Source organism: Chenopodium quinoa, unplaced genomic scaffold (assembly GCF_001683475.1).
Source record: "Chenopodium quinoa cultivar QQ74 unplaced genomic scaffold, ASM168347v1, whole genome shotgun sequence".
In the NCBI taxonomy this organism is placed as follows: domain Eukaryota; kingdom Viridiplantae; phylum Streptophyta; class Magnoliopsida; order Caryophyllales; family Amaranthaceae; genus Chenopodium; species Chenopodium quinoa.
This window is the reverse complement of record NW_018743697.1, coordinates 3,007,340-3,028,782: the sequence shown is the minus strand read 5'-3', so window position 1 is coordinate 3,028,782 and position 21,443 is coordinate 3,007,340. Positions and strand designations below refer to the sequence as shown.

The window sequence follows — 21,443 nt, the reverse complement described above, 5'->3', positions numbered from 1 at the left end:
ATAGAGCTGAAATGAATATTTTATAAATTTCAAACATAACAGAAAAAATAAGTTCGTATCGAATTAGAAAAAAATAAGGGCTTGAACTGAGCTGAATTGAAGTGAAGTGAACTGAATTAAATATTTTATAAGAGAAGAAAATTAAGAGCTAAACTGAACTTATTAGAACTAATCTAAACTGAACTTATTTAAGAACAGACCCTAAATTATGGTTTTATAGGTGTTTAACCAAACAACTCATAAATTCACTTCCTATAAATTCTTATTTTTCTCATTACAAATGTGCAACAAAACAAAGGCTTAGCGGTTTTTCCTTACGTGTACGTGGAGGGCAAAAGTCAGTCATTTAACTATAGGAATTAGGAAGACAAAACTTGTATGTAGTATTTTGTATTTTCACCAAATCTTATCTTCACAACTATTCTTAAAAAAAAAAAAAAAAGGTTCTTCATCAATTATACTTCGTACTTCGTATGTATTAAAGGGTTTCTCTTCTCATAATATAACCATCGTTGGTTCTAATATTTCATTTTTCACTTAACTAAAATGCAGCAGAATTTCAATTGAAGGACAACAATTTTTGGGCATATCTGAAGACCCATTTTGAGTTTGATCATTATGTGTCAAATGTGTTCTAAACATGGGAAGAATTGGGTGTGCACTGCAGGTGTTTGATGAATTGCCTGACAGAGATGCTACTTATTAGTTGAAATTCGATGATCTTAGGTTTCTTAAAGGTGGAATAGATCAGTTTGGTACGTGTGGTTTTCGATAAATTGCCCGAAAAAGACTAGTTGTCCAGTGTCCTGTAATTTGATTGATGCTTATTGGAAATATGAAAAGTGAGGTTTCTCAGTTTCTCTAGTGTTATTTGATATGAAGTGTATAAAGATTTGTGTATATATGTTCATAAGTAGCCAATCTTGTGCTAAGAAAGACTTGGGTTTATTTAGGAAGGTAATTAGTTCTAATGATCAACATGATGCTACTGCATTTCTGCACCTGATTATGTTTTTAAATCGGGTTTCGTAGAGAAAGGCTTGCAACTAGAATGAATTATTTCAATACAGATTAGAGAATGCTAAAGTTGTCAGAATTTCTTTTAGAATGAATATGGGTGATCAGAATTCTATGATATCTAGCCGTCTGGTCTTACAAGTCATGGCCTCGGACAAGAAGCTATTGTTGCATTACCTGTGGAAAAGATTGTTGTCGTAGCTGTGGCTTATAGGGCAATGTTATTTAAAAAATAATGCAAGAAAAGTATGACATCATTCCTAAATTGAACATTATGGATGCATGATTGACTTTAATCGTGCATGGTACTTAGAGGAAGAAGCCGTTGAGATATGCCTACTGTCAGCATGGTTGTAGACCTGTAGTTTGATCCTTGTCAGTGACATGCTGGTTCGCAAATTCCTTGTAGGGAAGCAATGGGTGCTTACTGCTTAGACCAACAATATGGCTCTCTAAGAAGAAGTCTAAAAGATATGATTCACAAGCTGAATATAGAGGCTTTAAGCCTAATGTTGCTTTTGGACTTTCTTATACGTGACATGAAGACAAAGGGTATTCCAGTTCATCTCAGGTCTGCAATCGTCAGATTCGTGAGGGAGACAAAGCAAGGCCGGAATGCTTCCTGATCTTGTAACGATTTCTGGTGAGTCTCTTGGTTATCTGATGTTGATTTGTTAAGATACTATTAGTAGTCATAGTCTAAGAAGTATGAGTGATCACAATGAAGTAGGCTTAGTAACCGAAATCTTAGTTTGTGGTTCATGGATATTATCATTTGTCCATGTCCTGCATTTAATTGAAAGTTAAATGTATGAGCGGATTTGATGAACTAACTACATTAACTGACCTTATCAATACGGAATTGTATTTAGTTCGAAATAGTTGATTACATTAGTTGATTTAGCAAGTATTGTAGTATTCTTGCTCAGAGGCCATTCTATTCATTTGTGTGGAAATTGGAAAGACTTTATTTGGCTTCAATGATAGATTTAGAGTATTAGATTATCTACAATCTCTATGCAAACTTACTCAAAAGTTTCCTTTTTTGGGGGTTTTTGTGGTTGTCATTGGTGGTGTTGTCGTGGTTGACCGAGTGTCATTGTCAATGTTATTACTATTATTATACGTCTTATCTTTATTCTTGAAATCAAAACGTTGCGTGTAGCTCTTTTAAATTCACTTATTATTTTTTATTTCAGATTTAATCAAATTAGAAAAAGTTAGTTTATATCTTATCAATAGAATTAAGTTGAACGCTTTAAAATTCATAAACCTTCACATATTATGATATTAGAGTAAATTGGACTAATTTTTAGAACAGTTATCAGTCAATTGACCAAATTTTATTATAAATATATTTTAAAGCAACCATAGTACTATATGAAATAGAAAGGTTGGTTGAAAATGATGCTCCTAGTCTCAAAGTTTGAAATGAAGATAACATATACTACTTCCTATATAAATAATGAAATTCTATGTTAATCCCTTAAGAAGGCAGTGTAACATTTTTATCAAAAAATGAATTGCAGTCGGTTTCTACTTGATCTTTCTATTTTTCTGTTCTTGAAGAATTCTGTGCCCTGTCAACAGAAATTTCAGACACGTTAGTCTTCACTAAAATAGTCACTTTCTCACTTGTCAGTTGTCTCTTAAAAAAAATAAAAAAGATTAATTAAACAATTGCTTTGATAATATTTATAAAATGGCTTATCATATGGCATTATTGGGCACGTATATAAATGTTATGTTATATATTAATCATAAACTAATGCTCTTTTTACTAGAAATTCAGTAAACATATGTAGTGTACTAGTGTGGTCTCAGCAAAGTATCTGGGATTCAGGGTCATTTTCTACTGACAGCCGATCTACTACTGTTGGTTCATTTTCTTCTTCTTCTTCTTGTTCTTGTTCTTCTTCAACATAAAAGTAAACTTTTGTTTGTTCATTTCTCTATCAAATCTTACTTTAAGGTAATCTGCTTTTATCTTTTGGGTTTTTGGTTTTTTCTTGAATTGAATGGGGTGTTGAATTTATTTGTCATCTTTATTTTGTATGTTTGTTTTTTTAGGAAGCTAGAAATTAGTGTGAAAACTGTTTTTTTTTTAGCAATCATCTAGAAACTTGAGTGATCTACAGAATGAGAATGATAAGATTCAAGAAAAGAAAGAAGATTAAAGTAACTTGCTTATCCATGACCATGTTTTTCTAGTGGTTGAAAATGGTTGTGAACGGATTATTTTTGTTTTTAGATTTACAAGTTTTCAGTGAAGATTAACCCAATTTTAGACATTCACCTTGAAAATTGAAATTGAACATGTTGTTTACTAAATATCCAGGTAGAACTTCTACTCCATATGTTAAAAATCTGGCTTATCAATTTATCACTGCAATATGTTATTAAATTTGGCTTATCATTGCGATATGTTATAAATTAGCTGATATGTTATCATTATATTCTCCTCGATATGTTGTTAAGGTGGAAATATAGTTTAATAATGTATCCAAACCTCTGCTTTTTATGAGAGTTATGGAGTTTTTTTTTTTAATCACTTTTATTGGTGCATCTGTTACCTTTTAGATTGTGCATCTATATTTAGGTAAAGGTTCATGGGCATATACTTTAGCAATACAGGAAGGGGTATGTAAGAACAATTTGATATCTGATTTTCAGTATTTTGGCCGTATACATTGTAACTGCCAGTGGAAATTTGAAAAAAAAAAAAAAAATGATTCATTGGTTTCTTATAAGCTAATTTTGAAACTCTAAAAAGTGATGATAACATTCAGAAAAATGAGATTATAAGAATATTTGGCCTTACTGTCTTAATGTTAAGTATTGTTTTAACATGAACTGATTTAAGATGATCTGAATTGTTAACCATACCCCTTTATTCGAGAAAAATTATCAACATCATGGAAAACTCACAGTAAGTTCTAATTTTTCTAGTGTTTTTTAATACTGATCTCTTTACTGAAATTCTCAGAGCAAGTTAAGGTGCCTTCAATTGAATGAAATATGATGTATCTGATATTGATAGAATAATCTGGTTCTGTATCCAGATTTTCTTTTCTTTTATCCAATAAACGAGATGATTTTTTTTCCTTTTTCTTCAGATGTTCGTACAGATAGCTGTATCCGTTGTTACTGTTATTCTGGGTTTTGTTTACAAGGCGATACAACCTCCCCCTCCAAAAGTATGCGGTTCACCTGGTGGTCCTCCTGTGACTTCACCAAGGATCAAACTCAGTGATGGCAGGCATTTGTCATATAGAGAGGCAGGAGTCAACAAAGATGAGGCTAAGCACAAGATCATAGTTATTCATGGCTTTGCTAGCTCCAAGGATCAAAGTCTACCCATCTCTCAAGTATGAATCAACACTATACGAAGTATTTCATCCCCCTCCCTTTAGAGGGCAGGGATAAAAAGAAAAAATATACGAAGTATTTTCTTTGCTTTAAATGTGTTCTGTTTTTCATAAAATGCATAGAAGCACTTTTTTTTTAGCTCAAATATGCCTAAATTAAATAAACATTTATATCCTAATTGGTAGGAGTGAGTTGTCTGCTTTTATGAGGAGAATTGTTAAATCACCATGTCCAACATTTTAGACGAGTGATAACTTCAGTCATAATTTTGTAGTGAAAGATGGTTCCTGTGAAAGTATAGGAAGACCTGTGTTCCAAACATTGCCTAGTTTCAATTTTTCTTTGACATTGATGCCTTTCTTGCACAATCTATTGGTTTCCAGGAACTTGCGGAGGAGCTAAAACTATACTTTCTGTTTTTTGATAGAGCTATTATGGTCGGTTTTTTGACCTGTGTTTTTTTATTTTGAATCTCTTCATCGAGATATTATGGTCGGTTTTGGGACATGGGAATTTGATATCCTGGATTTAAAAAATCCTTTCCCTGGCTATGAAGGTTCAGCTCACATCTGGCAAGGCTATGAGGACAAAATAATTCCTTTTCAAATGAATCGCTATATTTCGAAAAAGCTTCCTTGGATTAAGTATCATGAAGTTCCTGATGGTGGACATCTGTTCATCAGTGATCAGCACAGTTTTGAATCTATCTTAAGAGCGCTTCTGTTTGAATAGTTTCCATCCTACATGCCTTTAATTTGTATGCAAATTGTCAAAAACAAAATTTGTATGCAAATTGTCATTGGTCTGGACTTCCTAATAATTGGGAATAACATTTTTAATTATTTATACCCCCTTCTGGTGTGATATCTGATCTGAGTGTTTCTTATTCAATAAACATGATTTATGCATACCTATTCTACTTTTTACATTTCGCATGAGAATGTTTTGAAATGCTGATGTAGGGTTTATATGAAGTTTTAACTACTGAGAAGATTTGCCAGTTGCCACAGGTGTGTTTAAATTTGGTATACCAGGAGGTTAAGGGGGCATGCATGTCATTTTTTTTTTTTTTTTACATTTCATTTAAATTTGGAATTCACTCCTTTTTTGTTTTTAAATCTATTATTCAATGTTATAACTTAAAATGCCAAAAGAAGAATGCACAACTTTACAGAAAGCTGGAGTACTATCAGACAGAAGCAAGGCAAATTCAGGTAGTTAATCAAGCATGTAGAAGTGAAGAAAGGTGTGGAAATTTTATGCGTAATTTCTTACATCTAACATTTATTCATTTTTGCTCTACAGACCATATTTTATTTATTTTTAACCATGTCTAAGTATGCATCTGCTCGTTTACTCAGCTAAAAGGAATAGCAACCAGAGAAAATCATTTTGCAGTTACATAGTTTCAATATTGAGGCATACCATGCATGTATTAGGATGTTGCTTGTCAGGACTTCTGAGCTTCTGTTACTTGAAGAATGCAAACAACTCGCCAACCTGTGTCTCTGGAGTCTGGACAGGTAGGACAGGTATGTGCCAAAACATTTTAGCTTTCCTACATGGATTTGTACAATTATATGATATTGTTCATGCTTGTTCTGTTGCTTCATTTTTCCTTTTTTCTAGCATTTTCATTGCTGGTATTGCAGAAATGTTGATAGCTGCAATTTTCACTCTGCTTGTTGCTGGGTAAATATAATATATCAGATGGTAAAACCACCACCTCCAAAAAAATGTGGTTTAGCTAATGGTCCCCCTGTTACATCCCCTAAAATCAAAATTGAGTGATGGAAAGTACTTGGCATACAAAATCCGAGGAGCTGCGAAAGAAACTGCTAAAGACGAATTCTTAATGAATTCTGGTTTTCTTGCTCAAAGGACATTTATGTACCTATGTTGGATGTAAGAACTGATTTGCCTAAATTTCACTCAATTTTTGCATGCATTTGCATGGGAGTATACATATGTTTTAAGAAACCCTGTTATCTTTTTCTCTATGTCCTGTGAACAGAATCATCTGACTTCTGACATATCCAGTTTTGTTGTATATATACGTGTTCCCATTATCTTATTTGATTATTTTGGTTCACTAGTATAATTAAGCTTTGATTTCCTGTATGCAGGAATGGTTGCAAGATTTGGGCATATAACTATATAAGGCAAAACTGCCCCATCTTACCCCCACAATATTTACACTTATCAACTCACTCTTTTCTATCCTATTTTTTCTTACACACACAGACACACTCAACTCTTCTCGAAACAAAATTTGACAACTATAAATGTAACAAGGAGAAGAAATAGTCAATGTGCTGTGCATACAAAATTTAACTTTTGGGTGGGAAAGTGGTGGTTGGGTCTTCATCGGTGCTGTTGTCATGGTCAACCTGGTTGTCATTGTTTTAGTTTACCTCTTATTGCTAATTCCAGTTTATAGAAAAAAATAGTTTATACTGAGACACAGAGTGTCACATTAGTATGATTAAGGTGAACTAATCAAGGCTTAGTCCATAACTCTTCATAAATCATAATATTAGGGTAAATTAAAGTATCTTTTTGAATAAATTAATGTAAAATTTCTAAATTGTGTTGAATAGAATATTTGAAGTGACCAATAATATGAGATGGGGGGTAGTATTTATTTTATTTTACTTTTACTTTCCTCGTCTTTCTAGATAACAGAACAACAATTTGGAATGCAATGTGCTTTTTTAATGGAAACTTCAATTGCAGTTGGTTTCTAGACATTCAACTCCTCTATTCCTAGAGATTAATAATCTTATATGCCCAGTCAATGGAAAATTTAGACACGTTACTACGTTAGTCTTCTCAAAACGTAATTTATTATCTCAAAAGGTGAATACTTGCCGTTGTAAAATTAAGAATTGCTTGTCATTTGGCAATAATATAAATATCAGCACTAGAATTAATTTTACCTTAAATGAATGCTTTTCCTACTAGAAATTCAGTTAAAATTTGTAAAGTGACTTTCAGAAAAGTATCTGGGATCCTGAGTCATCTTCCACTGACAGCAGATCTCCTGCTCTTGGTTCATTTTCTGGGTTTTTAGCATAAAGGTAATTTTTTTTTTGTTCATTTCTCCATAAAATCTTACTGTTGTTAATCTGCTTTTATCTTTTGGGCTGTTTTTGTCCTTGAATAAGATTTTGAATACTGTCATCTTTGCTCTATATGTTTGTTATTGCTAGGAATGAAAATTGTTAAAAAGGGATATCTTTCAATCATCTCAGACTCTTGAGCTATCTGCCAGGGAAGGATAAAACAATGGAAAAGAAAAAAGACCCTGGTGGATCTTAAACTATGATCATATAATTCTAGTTGTTGAAAGCAGTGATGAAATAGTTAAAAGTTTTTTTAACTGAAGATTAGCCCACAAGTCTATTTACTTCTACCCTGAAAATTGAAATTGAGCATGCTGTTTAGTAGAGAATCTATGTGGCTCTAATGTTAGTTTCTTTTTCAAGTAATATAAATGAGCATATATGAGTACTATATTTGGCTTATCGCTATATAATTGTATTCTATTTGGTATATTGGTGCAATAGATACACTAATGTAGTTGGAGACAGAGTTTTGCTTGTGCTCCTAATAAATCAAGTGCTACAACTTTCAGTTCTTGGGCCTTCCATGTATATAAGTGATTTGTGTGTACAGACCTTGATTTTAAATTATAAATTTTTTTTTGAGTATATAACTGTCTTTTTTCTCAACTTAACATCATAATAATGTGTCCAAATGTCTGCTTTTGTGAGAGATATGGAGTACTTTTTATCACTTTTGTTGGTCCATCTATTAATCTTTGGATTTTACCTTGTGAAATTATCTCCCTTAAAAGCCATATACTAAGGTAAAAGGGTCATGGGCAGATACATAAACTAGAATGGCAAAAACAGTCTGCTCTCTGATTTTTGAGTATTCTGGCAGTGTGTGTTTGTAGTGCCATTGAAATTGATTCATTGATTCTTTATAATCAAGCTAAAGTGATTATTAGTTTTGGAAAATCAGACCGTGAATACATGGCCTAAATGTATCAATATTTAGTATTGTTCTACCATGACCTTAAATTAAGATGATTAGAATCATAGTCATACCCTTTACTCTTGAGAAAACGTCCAGCATTCTGTATGGTTTACAGTTGATTATACTTTTCCTAATAATTTTGGATGACTTATGGTTTATCTGACATTGAGTGAATGTCTGGTTCTTTTCTTCAGATGATTATACAGATATATGTAGCCGTTGTTACTGTTCTTTTGGGTTGTATTTACAAGGCGATTAAGCCTCCCCCTCCAAAAATATGTGGTTCACCTGGTGGTCCTCCTGTGACTTCACCAAGGATCAAACTCAGTGATGGCAGGCATTTGTCATATAAGGAGGCAGGAGTCAACAAAGATGAGGCTAAGCACAAGATCATAGTCATTCATGGCTTTGGTAGCTCCAAAGATCAAAGTCTACCCATCACTCAAGTATGAATTAACGCTATGTTATCCCCCAGGACTAAAAGAAAAATATATCTGCTTTGCTTTTGATTTGTTCTATTTTTCATGATTTGCATAGAAGCACCTTAAAAAAAAACAAAAAATAAACATAAAAACTCACATATGCACATCATAAATAAAGGTTATATCCTAGTTGGTAAGATTGGGTTGTCTTCTCTATGAGGAGAACATTGGTGAATTTTCATAGAAATCACCATGTCTACCATTTTAGGCAAGTGATACCTGTAGTCGCACAATTTTATAGTGACATTGCTCAAAAAATTTACAAGGGACAAATCTTAATTTCACTTCTATTTACACACTTTTGAAAGAAAGAAAAACAACAAGAAGCAATGGACATTATAGCTCTGAAGTGTTGACCAGTTTATTTATTAGAATAGCAACAATGAAAAATTGAAACTAGGAAGGGTTAGATGACATTAATGTAATTCCTGAATATTCTTTTAGACCATTGATTGAAACTAGGAATGGTTAAATGACATTAATGTAATTCCTGAATATTTTTTTAGACCATTGATTGATAATCCTATGTTGAACTAAACTTGCACAATCTATTGGTTTGTCAGGAACTTGTGGAGGAGCTAAAGCTATATTTCCTTTTTTATGATAGAGCTGGCTATGGAGAAAGTGATCCCTATCCAAATCGCTCAGTGAAAAGTGAAGCATATGATATTCAAGAACTCGCTGATGCATTGCAGCTAGGATCAAAGTTTTATGTCATTAGTATCTCCATGGGTGCTTACCCTGCATACAGCTGTATACATTACATCCCACACAGGCACGACACTCAGATTTTTCTCCCCCGTACCCCCTTAAGGCTAAGTTGACGTATATCATTTAAGCTGTCCTAGAGCTAAGTTAACATGTCCTTTTCTACTAAGATTTTTCTTTCTATTATGTTAACTTAGCTCTGGGACGGAGAGAGTACTTTAATATGTAATTGTTACCCTCTGAAAAACCCTGCTGCAGATTATGCTTTGATAGCATTGTAATTTTTTAACCATATTAACAGATTGGCTGGAATCTCCTTGGTTGTTCCATTTGTCAACTACTGGTGGCCTGGTTTTCCTTGTTCTGGAGAATGTTTTAGAGGGCTTCGTCTGCAGGACCAATGGACCTTTCGAGTGGCACGTTATGCTCCTTGGTTGTTCTACTGGTGGATGACTCAAAAATGGTTCCCTTCATATAGCCTTATGTCTGGTGATCCATCTAACTTCAGTCGAAGAGATTTGGAAATTATGAGGAACATGCCACAAGATCTAGAGGTAGAGTAGATGACAGTTTTTTTCTTTTCCTTTTTTTTACATCTGCCCATTCTATATACTAGTAGATTTTTTTGGGGAATTCATCTTAAGTTTTTTTTTTTTTTTTGCACAACATTTTCTCAAATCAAGAACAATCTAATGCTTCAATGTCAATTGTAAACCTCAGGATAAAAGCCGCCAACAAGGTGATCATGAATCTCTTCATCGAGATATTATGGTCGGTTATGGGTCATGGGAATTTGATATCCTGGATTTAAAAAATCCTTTCTCCGGCCATGGAGGTTCAGCTCACATCTGGCAAGGCTATGAGGACAAAATAGTTCCTTTTCAAATGAATCGTTATATCTCGAAAAAGCTTCAATGGATTAAGTATCATGAAGTTCCTGATGGTGGACATCTGGTCATGTGTGATCAGAGCATTTTTGAATCCATCTTAAGAGCACTTCTGCTTGAATAGTTTCCATCCTGTATGCCTCTAAATTTTATGCAAACTGTCATTAGTCTGGATTTTGTAATAATTGGTATTATACCGTATAACTTTTTAAAAAAAATTATTTCTACCCCTACTATGAATTTTGATCTGAGTGTTGTTTCAAAAAAACATGATTTATGTGTATCTATTCAACATTTCACACTTAACATGTGAAAGTTTTGAGATGACTGACGTTGGGTTTGTTGGGTTTGTTGTGTTTGTTGAATTTATTGATGATTTTGAGGAAATTAGACTTATCTGAAGTTGTAACCGCTGAGAAGGTTTGCAAGTAGCCACCAGTGTTTTCAATGTGGTATCCCAGGAGGTTTAACTGGCATGCATTTCATTGCTTTTTTTTTTTTTTTTCTATGATTTGAATTTTTGGAATTCAATTCTTGTTTGTTTTAAATCTAGCCTTCAATCTTACAATGCCAAGAGAAGAAGCACAACTTTACAGAAAGCTGGAGCACTGACTGGCAAGGTTGTTGATTAATCTTGGAGAAGTGAAGAAAGGTGCGGGAATTTATTCCTTATTTCTTACATTAATCTTCATTTCTGTTTGGGGGACATCTCTTTTTTTTTTTTTTTTTTTTCCTAACCGTGTCTCAGTCTCATAGATGCATATGCTCTTTTTTATCGGCTTAAAGGATTCACAGTCAGACATAACCATTTTGCAGTTTCATGATTATATTTGTTTACATTTAGGCGTACCATGCATGTAGATGTAGCCCTGTGGTGTTATAGTAACTTGAAGAGTGCAAATAAGTAAATAACTCACCTACCTGTGTGTTGGTGTTGTGGCTAGTTAATGAAAGTCATTTATTGATGAGATTGTTTTTGGGTATAATTTCTCACGATTAACTTAATGTTAGTCTGAGGTGACTTGTATTTGGGTGTAATTTCTTACCTTTTTTGGAGAGGTTGGTTTTAGTTTCTCACGATAAGTTACTGTAAGAGCCTGAAATTGAGGTTTTTATTTTCATCTATCCTTGAATATATGCATCATCAGAAGAGATTTTGTTTTTATATCAATATAATCCTTTATGATCTGATCTGATTTTATGATATGCATTACATTACATGTATGTATTTCATTATTTCCTACTTAGTAAAAAGATCACAGAAGATCACCTAGATATTCACAATTCAGGAAACTTAAGATAATGAAATCTCTAGTGTGTATCATTTCTATTTACTATGATTCTATTTCCTATCATAGATTTTAGTTCAATATCTGTTATTTGCATATCTTTTTCTTCCTTTTACTCCTCATTTGGATCAGTGTGTGTCAAAATATGTTGTCATTTCTTCATATTTCTGTTTAATTGTTTGAGATAGTTCATGCTCTTGTCCAGTTGCTTCATTTTGCCCTTTTCTAGAAATTTTATTGCTGGCATTCTTCATCGTTTCTGCCTGATTAGTTAAGCCGGTTATTGCAGATATGTGGATAGCAGCGATTTTCACTCTGGTTGTTGCCGGGGGAATATATCAGATGGCAAAACCACCTCCTTCAAAAATATGTGGTTCACCTAATGGTCCTCCGGTAACATCACCTAGAATCAAATTGAGGGATGGAAGGTACTTGGCTTACAAAGTCCGAGGAGCTGCAAAAGAAATTGCTAAACACAAAGTCTTCATCAATCATGGTTTTACTTCCTCAAAAGACCTTTATATACCTATGTCAGATGTAAGAATTTATCTGCCTAAAATCCATGCTAATTTTGCTTGCATTTTGTGTGGGAGCACCTATATTTGTTTTAAGAACTCTCCCTATTGTCTTTTTTTTTTTTCTGTCCTGTGAACAGAATCATTTAACAAATCCAATTTTTTAAAAAAACATATTTGCTTGCTTGTCAATTTCTTATCTGACAATTTTGGCTTACAATTAGATTTACACTTTGAAATTTATGCTAATATATTCAAGTTTCATGCTTGCAGGAATGGTTGCAAGATATGGGCATATGTCTCATTACTTTCGACAGACCAGGATACGCTGAAAGTGATCCAAATCCTCATCGCTCACCAAAAAATGATGCTCTTGATATTCAAGAACTTGCTGATCAATTAGAGCTTGGCCCTAAGTTCTATGTCCTTGGACTTTCCATAGGTTCTTACCCTGCTTGGGGCTGCCTCAAATACATACCTCACCGGTACATAGCTATTAATTTACTTGTTTCCTCCTCTTGTTTTTCCCACACTAAGCACAAATATAGACTTTGTTTACGCTTCAAAATAATCAAAATGTGGTCACATTCAATTTCAATCATTTTTTAGGAATTTAGCAATGCCATTACTTTTGAATTTTCAATCATCATACCTAATTAGTTTTTCTTTGGAATTTTCAATCATCATTTTTTAGGGTATCACGGAAGTTAATATAGTGAAGTTCAAATCTTAACATAACCAAATATATGAAGTGACCTATGATGTAACAGAGAAAAATAAATTTGGCCTATTATGTGGCAATCAATGATACAATGAACTATTCAAAGGTGAAATAATTCTCTCTTGGTATGAGTAGAATGCATCAAATTCACTCTGTATAAATTTTTTTCTGCAGGCTGGCTGGTGTGGCATTTGTAGTCCCAGTTATCAACTACTGGTGGCCTACGCTTCCTTCTGAAATACGCAGCAAAGCATATTGTAAGTTGCCATTGCTGGAGCAATGGAGACTCCGGTTCATCCATTATGCCCCTTATCTAGCATGGTCGATGCAACGATGGATAAGTTTCCCTTCTATACATACAGTTCTGAAGAAAAACCCTGAAGCTTACAATAAGAACGACCTAGCTGTCATGGAACTCTTAGCACGAGTACCAGCTCCTGATAAGGCAATATTTCTTTACCTTTTCTTTTTCTAACTTTTCTAGGTGATATCCTCAATTTATAATATACTTGTTATATGAGCAAATTGTTGAAAATCAAGTTTTTTCAGTGCAAAGAAATTTCAAGTCATGCAATCTCAAGAAGCCCTGCTGATTAATTATAATTTCTCGTGAATTTAGGTGCACTAAGAAACTTTGGTTGTTAAATAAATAAATCAAACAGAGGAATATAGTTTTCATCATTTGAATTTCATATGAAGTCTATGTAATGTCTGAATTTATCAAATATTTGAAGTGAAGATGAAAGATGGAAATTTTTGACAGTATAGCAGAAATCCTTTGAATATGTTTTTCTTCTTATAGGCTGCTTATTCTTTTTGAATCTATCTATATAGTTATATTGTCAGAAATTTTGGCATGAGATTGTGATTGTGTCTCCATGCAGGGAAAAACAAACCAGCAAGGTGAATATGAGTCCTCATACCGAGATTTTGTAGTCGCATATGGTTCCTGGGACATCAATCCATTGGAACTAACCAACCCATTTCCTGAAAACAGCAGCGCTGCAGTTCACTTGTGGATAGGATGTGAAGATCGCATTGTTGATACAGAGTTATCGTACTATCTAGCTCGAAGACTGCCTTGGATCCACACTCATGAAGTTCCATATGGTGGGCATCTTTACCTGCATGACAAGGATCTCTGTGGAATGATCTTAAAATCACTGGTGCTTGGAGAAAAGCCTTCTTTTGAGTAGGCTTATTCAGTTGGCCTTAATAATGTTGGAAGTTTGGTTTGATGCTTGTTTTTCTGTTGTTTTATGAATTGTGGTTTCTCATTCAGTAACTCGCAGAAAATAACTTATGAAACTTTTGCTTTGAACAAGTAATATTATGGCAATGTTGGAAGGTCCTTTTTTTCCTTGTATCTTGGTATCTATATAGGAATTCAAATATGAGACAGATATATTGACTTTATCCATATTAAGGATGATTTAATATAATTCAATTTTGTTAGGTGAAGAAATTGAAAATGTCAAAATATTTGATTTAATGTTGATGTGTTAAATTTCTAATCATAAAAAGACGAGTTAACTTTGTTTTATAAAAGCTGATGCAAAGATTGCAAACCAATCAAAAAAAACGTTATAATGAAATAAAATTATTCAACCCAAGTAATAGGTAGAGTACAATGCTATGCTTTTTTAATGCATAAGAAGCTAATTTAAGATTGTCCAAGAGTGGTTAAGAAAGATTATTTAGTACTCTAATTGTTGACTGCTTTATCTTTTGAGCCGTGAAGTGATGGTCCAAGCTAGATGAGAGTGGCATACAATATGAGAATATCCTCAAGTAATGGTATAGAAATTAATTATGTCATGGTTTCACGGGACCCAAATTTTGGCTTGCCTACATCATCAAATGTCCAGGTCTAAAGGGTGTTCAGTCTGTTCACTATTCAACAATATTACACTTAGAGTATAGCCATTCGTTGCCCTTTTGTAAAGCCATGAAGAAAGAGAAATTGAAATAATATTATAAATTACAAAAAGTACGTAGTAGTATTTTTAGAGAGAGAAATGTCATGACCAGGTCATGGTCATGGCCATGACCTCTAGCAAATGGTGGGCAAAAGATGAGGGTGTGCCATTTGTCTTATAATAATTGGTCTATATTGTTATTTTTAATATTCTTTTTTATGTTTTATGTGTATAAAATATTTATGACTAGGGCAACCAATGAGGGTATATGGGAATAACTGAGTATGAGAATTTATTCGGCATGAATGAAGTAGAAGAGAGAGATATGTATTAAATATTTGATGACCACCATTAGGTTGGGCAACCAATGACTTTGCTCTTATACATAAGTTGACATGGATGCCTCAAACTCACATAATATGCACATGTACACGAGCAATAGTCACTTTATATCGGAAGAAATGATGTGTTTGGGGTGGTCAGGTGAAGCGGATGAGGATGTTGGTCCCAATTTTTACTTCCAACCTATTACATCCCATCCTAAATTTCTACGAATCTTATTGGAAACAAAACTTAAGTTATATTCACCCTATTATCCAATTGGATATTTATACCTGACTAGACTTGACTCACTTAATAAGGTTTTTACCTCAAAAATTAGAGGTTTGAAATTCCAATCTTATTAAATAAGGGTCCTTGAAAGTAGGATTATCTTATCCTTCCCTCTCCTCCCAAGTTTTCGGCCAAATTAAAAAATATTAGACCAAAATACTTTAAGGGTTAATTAAAGTCTGATTAAGGTCTTTCTCCTTATCATTTATACTAGCATAATGCTTTGTATCTAAAATCCACACTAATATCGCACATTTGCAATACTCCTTCAGTCCTTCTTACTATATACAACAAATTCAAATTTACTTTGTTACTTATGGGCTATGGTACTTAAACATTTCATTTTACCTTTTTTTTTAAAAAAAAAAAAAAAGTTCAAATGAGGATGAAGATCCAAAGAAAACAAGAGAAAAGAAAAACAAAGAACATACTAAAACACCTGAAAACAACTACCTAGGAGGGACAAGACGTGAAAAAGCCATGCTCCTAATATCCTCCTCTAAAACTCTACCAAATTCGACAGGAATAGCATTATAAATAAGGAGATAAATGTCTTGGGTAACTCCGCGGTTGGTCAACCAATCCGCCACGTGATTGTCTTCTCGATAAATGTGCACAACCTGAACCATCCAATTGGCATTGTTTAGCATGTTTAGACATTGATCTATATGATGAGCACACTCCCCACCTCCTGCTTCTTCTCTTTGGAAGACTTGAATGCAAGCAAGATTGTCGAGGTACACCTCTAAGGTTCTCACTTCATTTTGAACCAAAGACGTGTAAAATTTTAACAAGTCAGACAGTTAGACATGTACATGAGTTCAAGCAACATAGCTCATTAATCATCTACTCCGTAATAGACTAACCTTACAAATTTGAAAGAATACTTATATATCTACATGCAAAGCATACACACGCAACCAAAATTAGAAAGGAACAATTTTAGTCCATTTAAAACTTCCAAAGCATATTCTCAAGAACAAAAGGCATATTTAAGTTTTCACACACTAGTCATTACTCGTCCACGGCACAGCCTCATTAGCTTTGCTGAAAAGGCTCACATTTTGAGCTAATTCTCACCAAAATTCTACAAAGAGAATTAGAGAAAACCATTATTAAAAACATCACACAAGAATCTAGCCGCCATTAAAGTGCACAATAACACAATACAATATACAATCCCAAATTCCCCTTCTTTACCAAGCACCCTTAGATACAATTCATAGAACCAGCTTATAGCCAGCCTACCAAAATTATTCAACAACCCATCCATTCATATTCCACTCTTAATTTTAATTAACTTAATTTTCCCAACCCTATTTTCTTTTTTAAAAAATTATCAATTCACTAATTTTTTTTTAACAGTTAATGAAAAAGATTGTTGTTATTAAATTAGGAGGGAAATGGCGTACCTGTATGTAAGCTATACACTCGTTGTATATAAGACCTACTCATAATAAGCCAATGCGGTTCTTATTATATTTGGCAGCCACTACAAGAAAAAGGTGTGCAACAACATCGATCGGTCAGAAGTGCGCTAGAGAAAGAAGAAGTCCCGGAAATATCTCTCCTTCCCAATTATTTGAAGATCTAAAACTCAAAAAGCTCACTTACAAGGTAAGTGAAAAAAATATCAATATTCATGTTTTCAGCAAAAAGAAGAAAAGAAATTCTTTCTTTAATTGATTCAAATTGAAAAAAATCAAAACTTTATTGAATTTTTTGACAGCATTTGCAGATGGGTAATATCTCATGTGGAGGTCATGGAAGGAGGACTGCAAAGTCAATGGATGAGAGTGAATGTGAAATTACATCACCCAGAATTAGATTAAATGATGGCAGATTTTTGGCTTACAGAGAAATTGGAGTTCCTAAAGAAGAAGCTGAATTCAAGATCATCATTGTTCATGGATTTGGCAGTAATAAAGACATGAGTTTTTCTGCATCTCAAGTAATCTTGAACCCTTTTTCAGATTTTTGTTTAATTTTGGATCTGAATTTTGATGGGTTATAATCAGTTTTGTCTTTTGAAATGGAGTGTGATTGGATGAATAATTGAATATAGAAATTGGGTGCATTTTTTTTTTTTTTAATACAACAATTTACTTGAGTAAATTTGAAGTAGAAAAAACCCCTTTTGATTTTGGGTTTTAATCAATCTTGGTATATGAAAAAGAGTAATTTTGGATGAATGGATAGAAAAAAAGGAAGTGGGTGAATTTATTTTTATACAGTACATAATTTCTTGTTAATTTGAAGTAGAAAAACCCATATTTCATGTAATCTGGATAAATTTTGGTTTGTGTGTCACTGCCATGGATTAGGAGTAGAGATAGATTATGGGTATTGTGATTACGTGTTTTGGATTTGAATTTCATATGTCAACTTGTTTATATTATTGGATATGAGAGTATTTATGTCATTGAGATAAAGCATATTCTTTTGTACCAAAATATGCTGAGCAACATTGGTCCCAAAAAGAGTTGCAACATATTCTAGTACTAGCCAAACAAATATAAATGGGGCAGAACTCAGAAGTCAGAATAAACTTGAATGTATGATACAATCAATTGTTTGTTTGTGGCAGGATTATCTTGATTTACAATGATTTAGTTTTCAGGGGCTAATTGAAGAATTGAAGATATACATGCTGCTATATGATAGAGCAGGCTACGCGGATAGTGATCCAAACCCTGAGAGGTCACTCAAGAGTGAAGCATTAGATATTGAGCAACTCGCGGATCAGTTAGAGTTAGGACCCAAATTCTATGTGATTGGGGTGTCAATGGGATCATATCCTATTTGGAGTTGCCTCAAGTATATACCACACAGGCAAGTAATATACTTTGCTAAGAATTGCCTCAACTAGCTAAGAATTGCATTCTGAGCTCCAAGTAGTTATCCTAGAGGCAAGAAATGTAATTACCTGGTTGTATGCTATCTGCATGATTTGAGGCTTTGTTCTTTTCACCTATAAGACTGTCAATTTGAACATAATTTAGCTGTGAATTGAACATCAGTAGCCCTTATGTGACCTAGTATTCGTGGAATATGAAAAAAAACAAAACCTAATTCACCATATGAAAATGATGAGATCTTGCTCAAAAAAAAAAAATTCCCACCCTTTCATTAAGTCTCGATAATGGTTGTTTGACTTGATATAACTGGTTTAAGACTTGAATGTAGACACTAACCTATTAGGTTTGGTAACTTCTTCTGCTGATGTATTCTATATCTGTTGAAGTTTGGCTGAAAAATTATTGATGTTTATTTCTTTGTTTTTCTTGAGCTTTGTTTCCTGTATAGGCTGTATCAAAACCTTATCTCACTTTAAATTTGGGAAATGATATTTGTGCAGGCTGCAAGGTGTAGCTTTGGTGGCTGCAGTTGTCAATTATTCCTGGCCCTCTCTCCCTAAAAGCCTAATCAAAGACGACTTCAGAAGAAATCTTGTTAAATTAACTCTATTTGTTTTGAAACATATGCCCAGTTTACTGTATTGGTGGATGAACCAGAAGTGTCTCCCCACGGCAAATGTTATGGAGAAGAATCCTGTTTTTTTCAGCGAAAGAGATCAGGAAGTTCTGAAAAGAACTCCAGGATTTGAGCTGCTCAGTGAGGTACATACTAATTCAGAAGTTAATATTCCAAATACTTTCTTTGGGCATTTACAAGTTTTCACACTGAATCATGACCTATGTTTTTTGGATTTCAAATTTACCTCAAGTAATCGACCAAAAACATGATTCTTTTCTTAAAATAAGAAATAAGTGTAACACCCATGTCTCAATGATGCTCACGTTTCTGAGAGTAACAAAGATCTTGACACTGGTGTTTTATGAGCTCTAATGTTTACTATGGTGCTTTTGTCTCTCTGCTTTCCCCCTAACAGAACAAAATAGAGCAGAGAAGTATATTTGATAATCTTCGAGGTGATATTTTGGTGGGACTTAGTAAATGGGAGTTCGATCCATTGAAACTAAACAATCCATTTCCCAAAGACGAGCGGTCAGTTCATCTATGGGTAGGCTATGAAGATAAGGTTGTTCCAGTTGAACTTCAAAGACATGTTATGGAAGAATTACCTTGGATCAAGTACCATGAAATTCCTCATGGCGGCCACTTGATTGTATATGACACTGAAGTATGTGAATCCATATTAAGGGCACTCTTGCTCAACGAAGAACCTGCAAAATATATACCGTTACCTGGTACTCCAAAGTTGATAGCAGCAGCATAATTTTTTTTTATTTTTTGCTGTATATTTTTTATATGTTGCACCTATTCTCAATACTTGAATTGGTGATGATTTGTGAAGGGAAAAAAAAAATCTGATTTGTAAAAAGAACTTATTTGATGTGTAACATAGTTCTTATTCTGAAGCATGAGTTATAACAGGAAATTGAATTGGTTGTACAGCTTTCTAGTTTACTCTGAAATCTTGACTTAAGTCATCAAACATGTTTAGGCTAGTGTTTGGGTCGGGTCAACTCGGGTCGGGTCAGTTCGGATTAATTCCATAACCTATGCGGTTTGGGTCGGGTCATGCTTGAGTCAGGTCACGTCGGGTCATACTTCTTATCGGGTTTGGATCATGTTTAGGTCGAGTTACATTCGGGTCGGGTGAACAATAGGTCGGTTTTAATTCGGCTTAAAACATGTTAGGGTAATTCTCGGGTTCGAGTCGGGTTCGGTTCAATTCAATAATTTGCGGGTTAGAATCAGGTCGGGTCATTCTCGGGTTTAAGTCGAGTTCGGTTCAAGTCAATAATTTGCGGATTATAATCGTCATTTTCAAGTCGGGTCATTCTCGGGTTCAAGTTGGGTTCGGTTCAAGTCAGTAATTTGCGGGTTATAATCAGGTTGGGTCATTTCCAAGTCGGGTCATTCTCGGATTCAAGTCGGGTTATGTTCAAGTCAATAATTTGCAGGTTACAATTAGGTCAGGTCATTCTCGGATTTAAGTCGCGCGGGTTATGTTCAAGTAAATAATTTGCTGGTTACAACGGGTCATTTCTAAGTCAGGTCATATTCGGGTTCAACTAACTATAAATAGATAATTATCATTTTTATCAAGCTAATTATTTCTTTTGACTATAATATATATGACATTATACTAGGGAACTATAGTCTATAATTTAGGAGGATAATTATCTCTTTTGACCATACAACAAATATATACTATATTTAACTCTTAAGAGGATGATGCTCATTTCTTTTGTTGGCCTAGACTGATTTGGTTTCCCTAGACAAAATGCTTTGATCAACAATAATAAGGTGGTCTAAATTGCATTTAAGGTGATTTGAAATCGGGTCAGAAACAATTTGGGTTGAATTTAGGTCGAGTCAATAACAAGTCGTGTTAACTTCAAGTCGGGTTAGTAACAAATCGGTTTGAATTTTTGGGTCGGGTAAGTAATAGGTCTGGTAAAATTCGGGTCGGGTCAATAACAAGTCGGGTTGAATTTGGGTCAGGTCAATAACAACGCGGGTTGATTTCGGGTCGGGTTTGTAACAGGTTGGGTTAAATTCGGGTTGGATTAGGAACGGGTCGGGCTGAATTCAGGTCAGGTTAGTAACAAGTCGGGTTAAATTCGGGTTTTGATGGGTTAAAACGTGTTAGGGTCAATTTCGGTTCAAGTCGGGTTTGGTGCAAGTTAATTAAGTTTGCCGTTGTAAATCGGTGCAAGTTGTAAACAGGTAAATTGGTCGTTTAACAGCAAATTGGATGGTTCCACTCACCCAATTGGACTCTCGTATGATATTGAGGACCATGGTAAATAATTTGGCAATTTTTATTTCTGGGCAAAAAAAAGTAAAAAAAAATCCAAAATTGAAGGCTAATATCCACGCTTTTTGAGAAATTTTGGAGGTTTTGGG

General features: G+C 34.0%; 3 protein-coding genes across 16 annotated transcripts; all 3 read left to right on the top strand.

Annotated features, from left to right (window-relative positions):
- Nucleotides 1–431: 431 nt before the first annotated feature.
- Nucleotides 432–10,757, top strand: LOC110684254. 13 transcript variants are annotated; one of them, XM_021860691.1, is made up of 7 exons: nt 2,760–2,989; nt 4,134–6,291; nt 7,384–7,466; nt 8,625–8,876; nt 9,476–9,687; nt 9,922–10,174; nt 10,341–10,757. In XM_021860691.1, exons 4-7 carry the CDS (start codon nt 8,625–8,627, stop codon nt 10,629–10,631), a joined length of 1,008 nt encoding a protein of 335 aa, XP_021716383.1. In that variant the 5' UTR covers nt 2,760–2,989; nt 4,134–6,291; nt 7,384–7,466; the 3' UTR covers nt 10,632–10,757. The 13 variants fall into 13 exon arrangements, with proteins under 13 accessions (XP_021716373.1, XP_021716379.1, XP_021716374.1 ...); XM_021860687.1 differs by having other exon boundaries at nt 2,757–2,989; nt 4,134–4,385; nt 5,349–8,876; XM_021860682.1 differs by having other exon boundaries at nt 2,757–2,989; nt 4,134–4,385; nt 4,770–8,876.
- A 119-nt stretch (nt 10,758–10,876) lies between these two features.
- Nucleotides 10,877–14,497, top strand: LOC110684253. Its single transcript, XM_021860677.1, has 5 exons — nt 10,877–11,159; nt 12,086–12,333; nt 12,585–12,796; nt 13,207–13,477; nt 13,917–14,497. The coding sequence occupies exons 2-5, from the start codon at nt 12,088–12,090 to the stop codon at nt 14,226–14,228; spliced, it is 1,041 nt and encodes a 346-aa protein (XP_021716369.1). The 5' UTR covers nt 10,877–11,159; nt 12,086–12,087; the 3' UTR covers nt 14,229–14,497.
- Nucleotides 14,498–16,433: 1,936 nt separating this feature from the next.
- Nucleotides 16,434–19,981, top strand: LOC110684252. Of its 2 annotated transcripts, none has more exons than XM_021860676.1 (5): nt 16,434–17,180; nt 17,302–17,514; nt 18,184–18,395; nt 18,922–19,183; nt 19,456–19,981. In XM_021860676.1, the coding sequence occupies exons 1-5, from the start codon at nt 17,028–17,030 to the stop codon at nt 19,801–19,803; spliced, it is 1,188 nt and encodes a 395-aa protein (XP_021716368.1). In that variant the 5' UTR covers nt 16,434–17,027; the 3' UTR covers nt 19,804–19,981. The 2 variants fall into 2 exon arrangements, with proteins under 2 accessions (XP_021716368.1, XP_021716367.1); XM_021860675.1 differs by having other exon boundaries at nt 16,479–17,180; nt 17,293–17,514.
- Nucleotides 19,982–21,443: the final 1,462 nt, after the last annotated feature.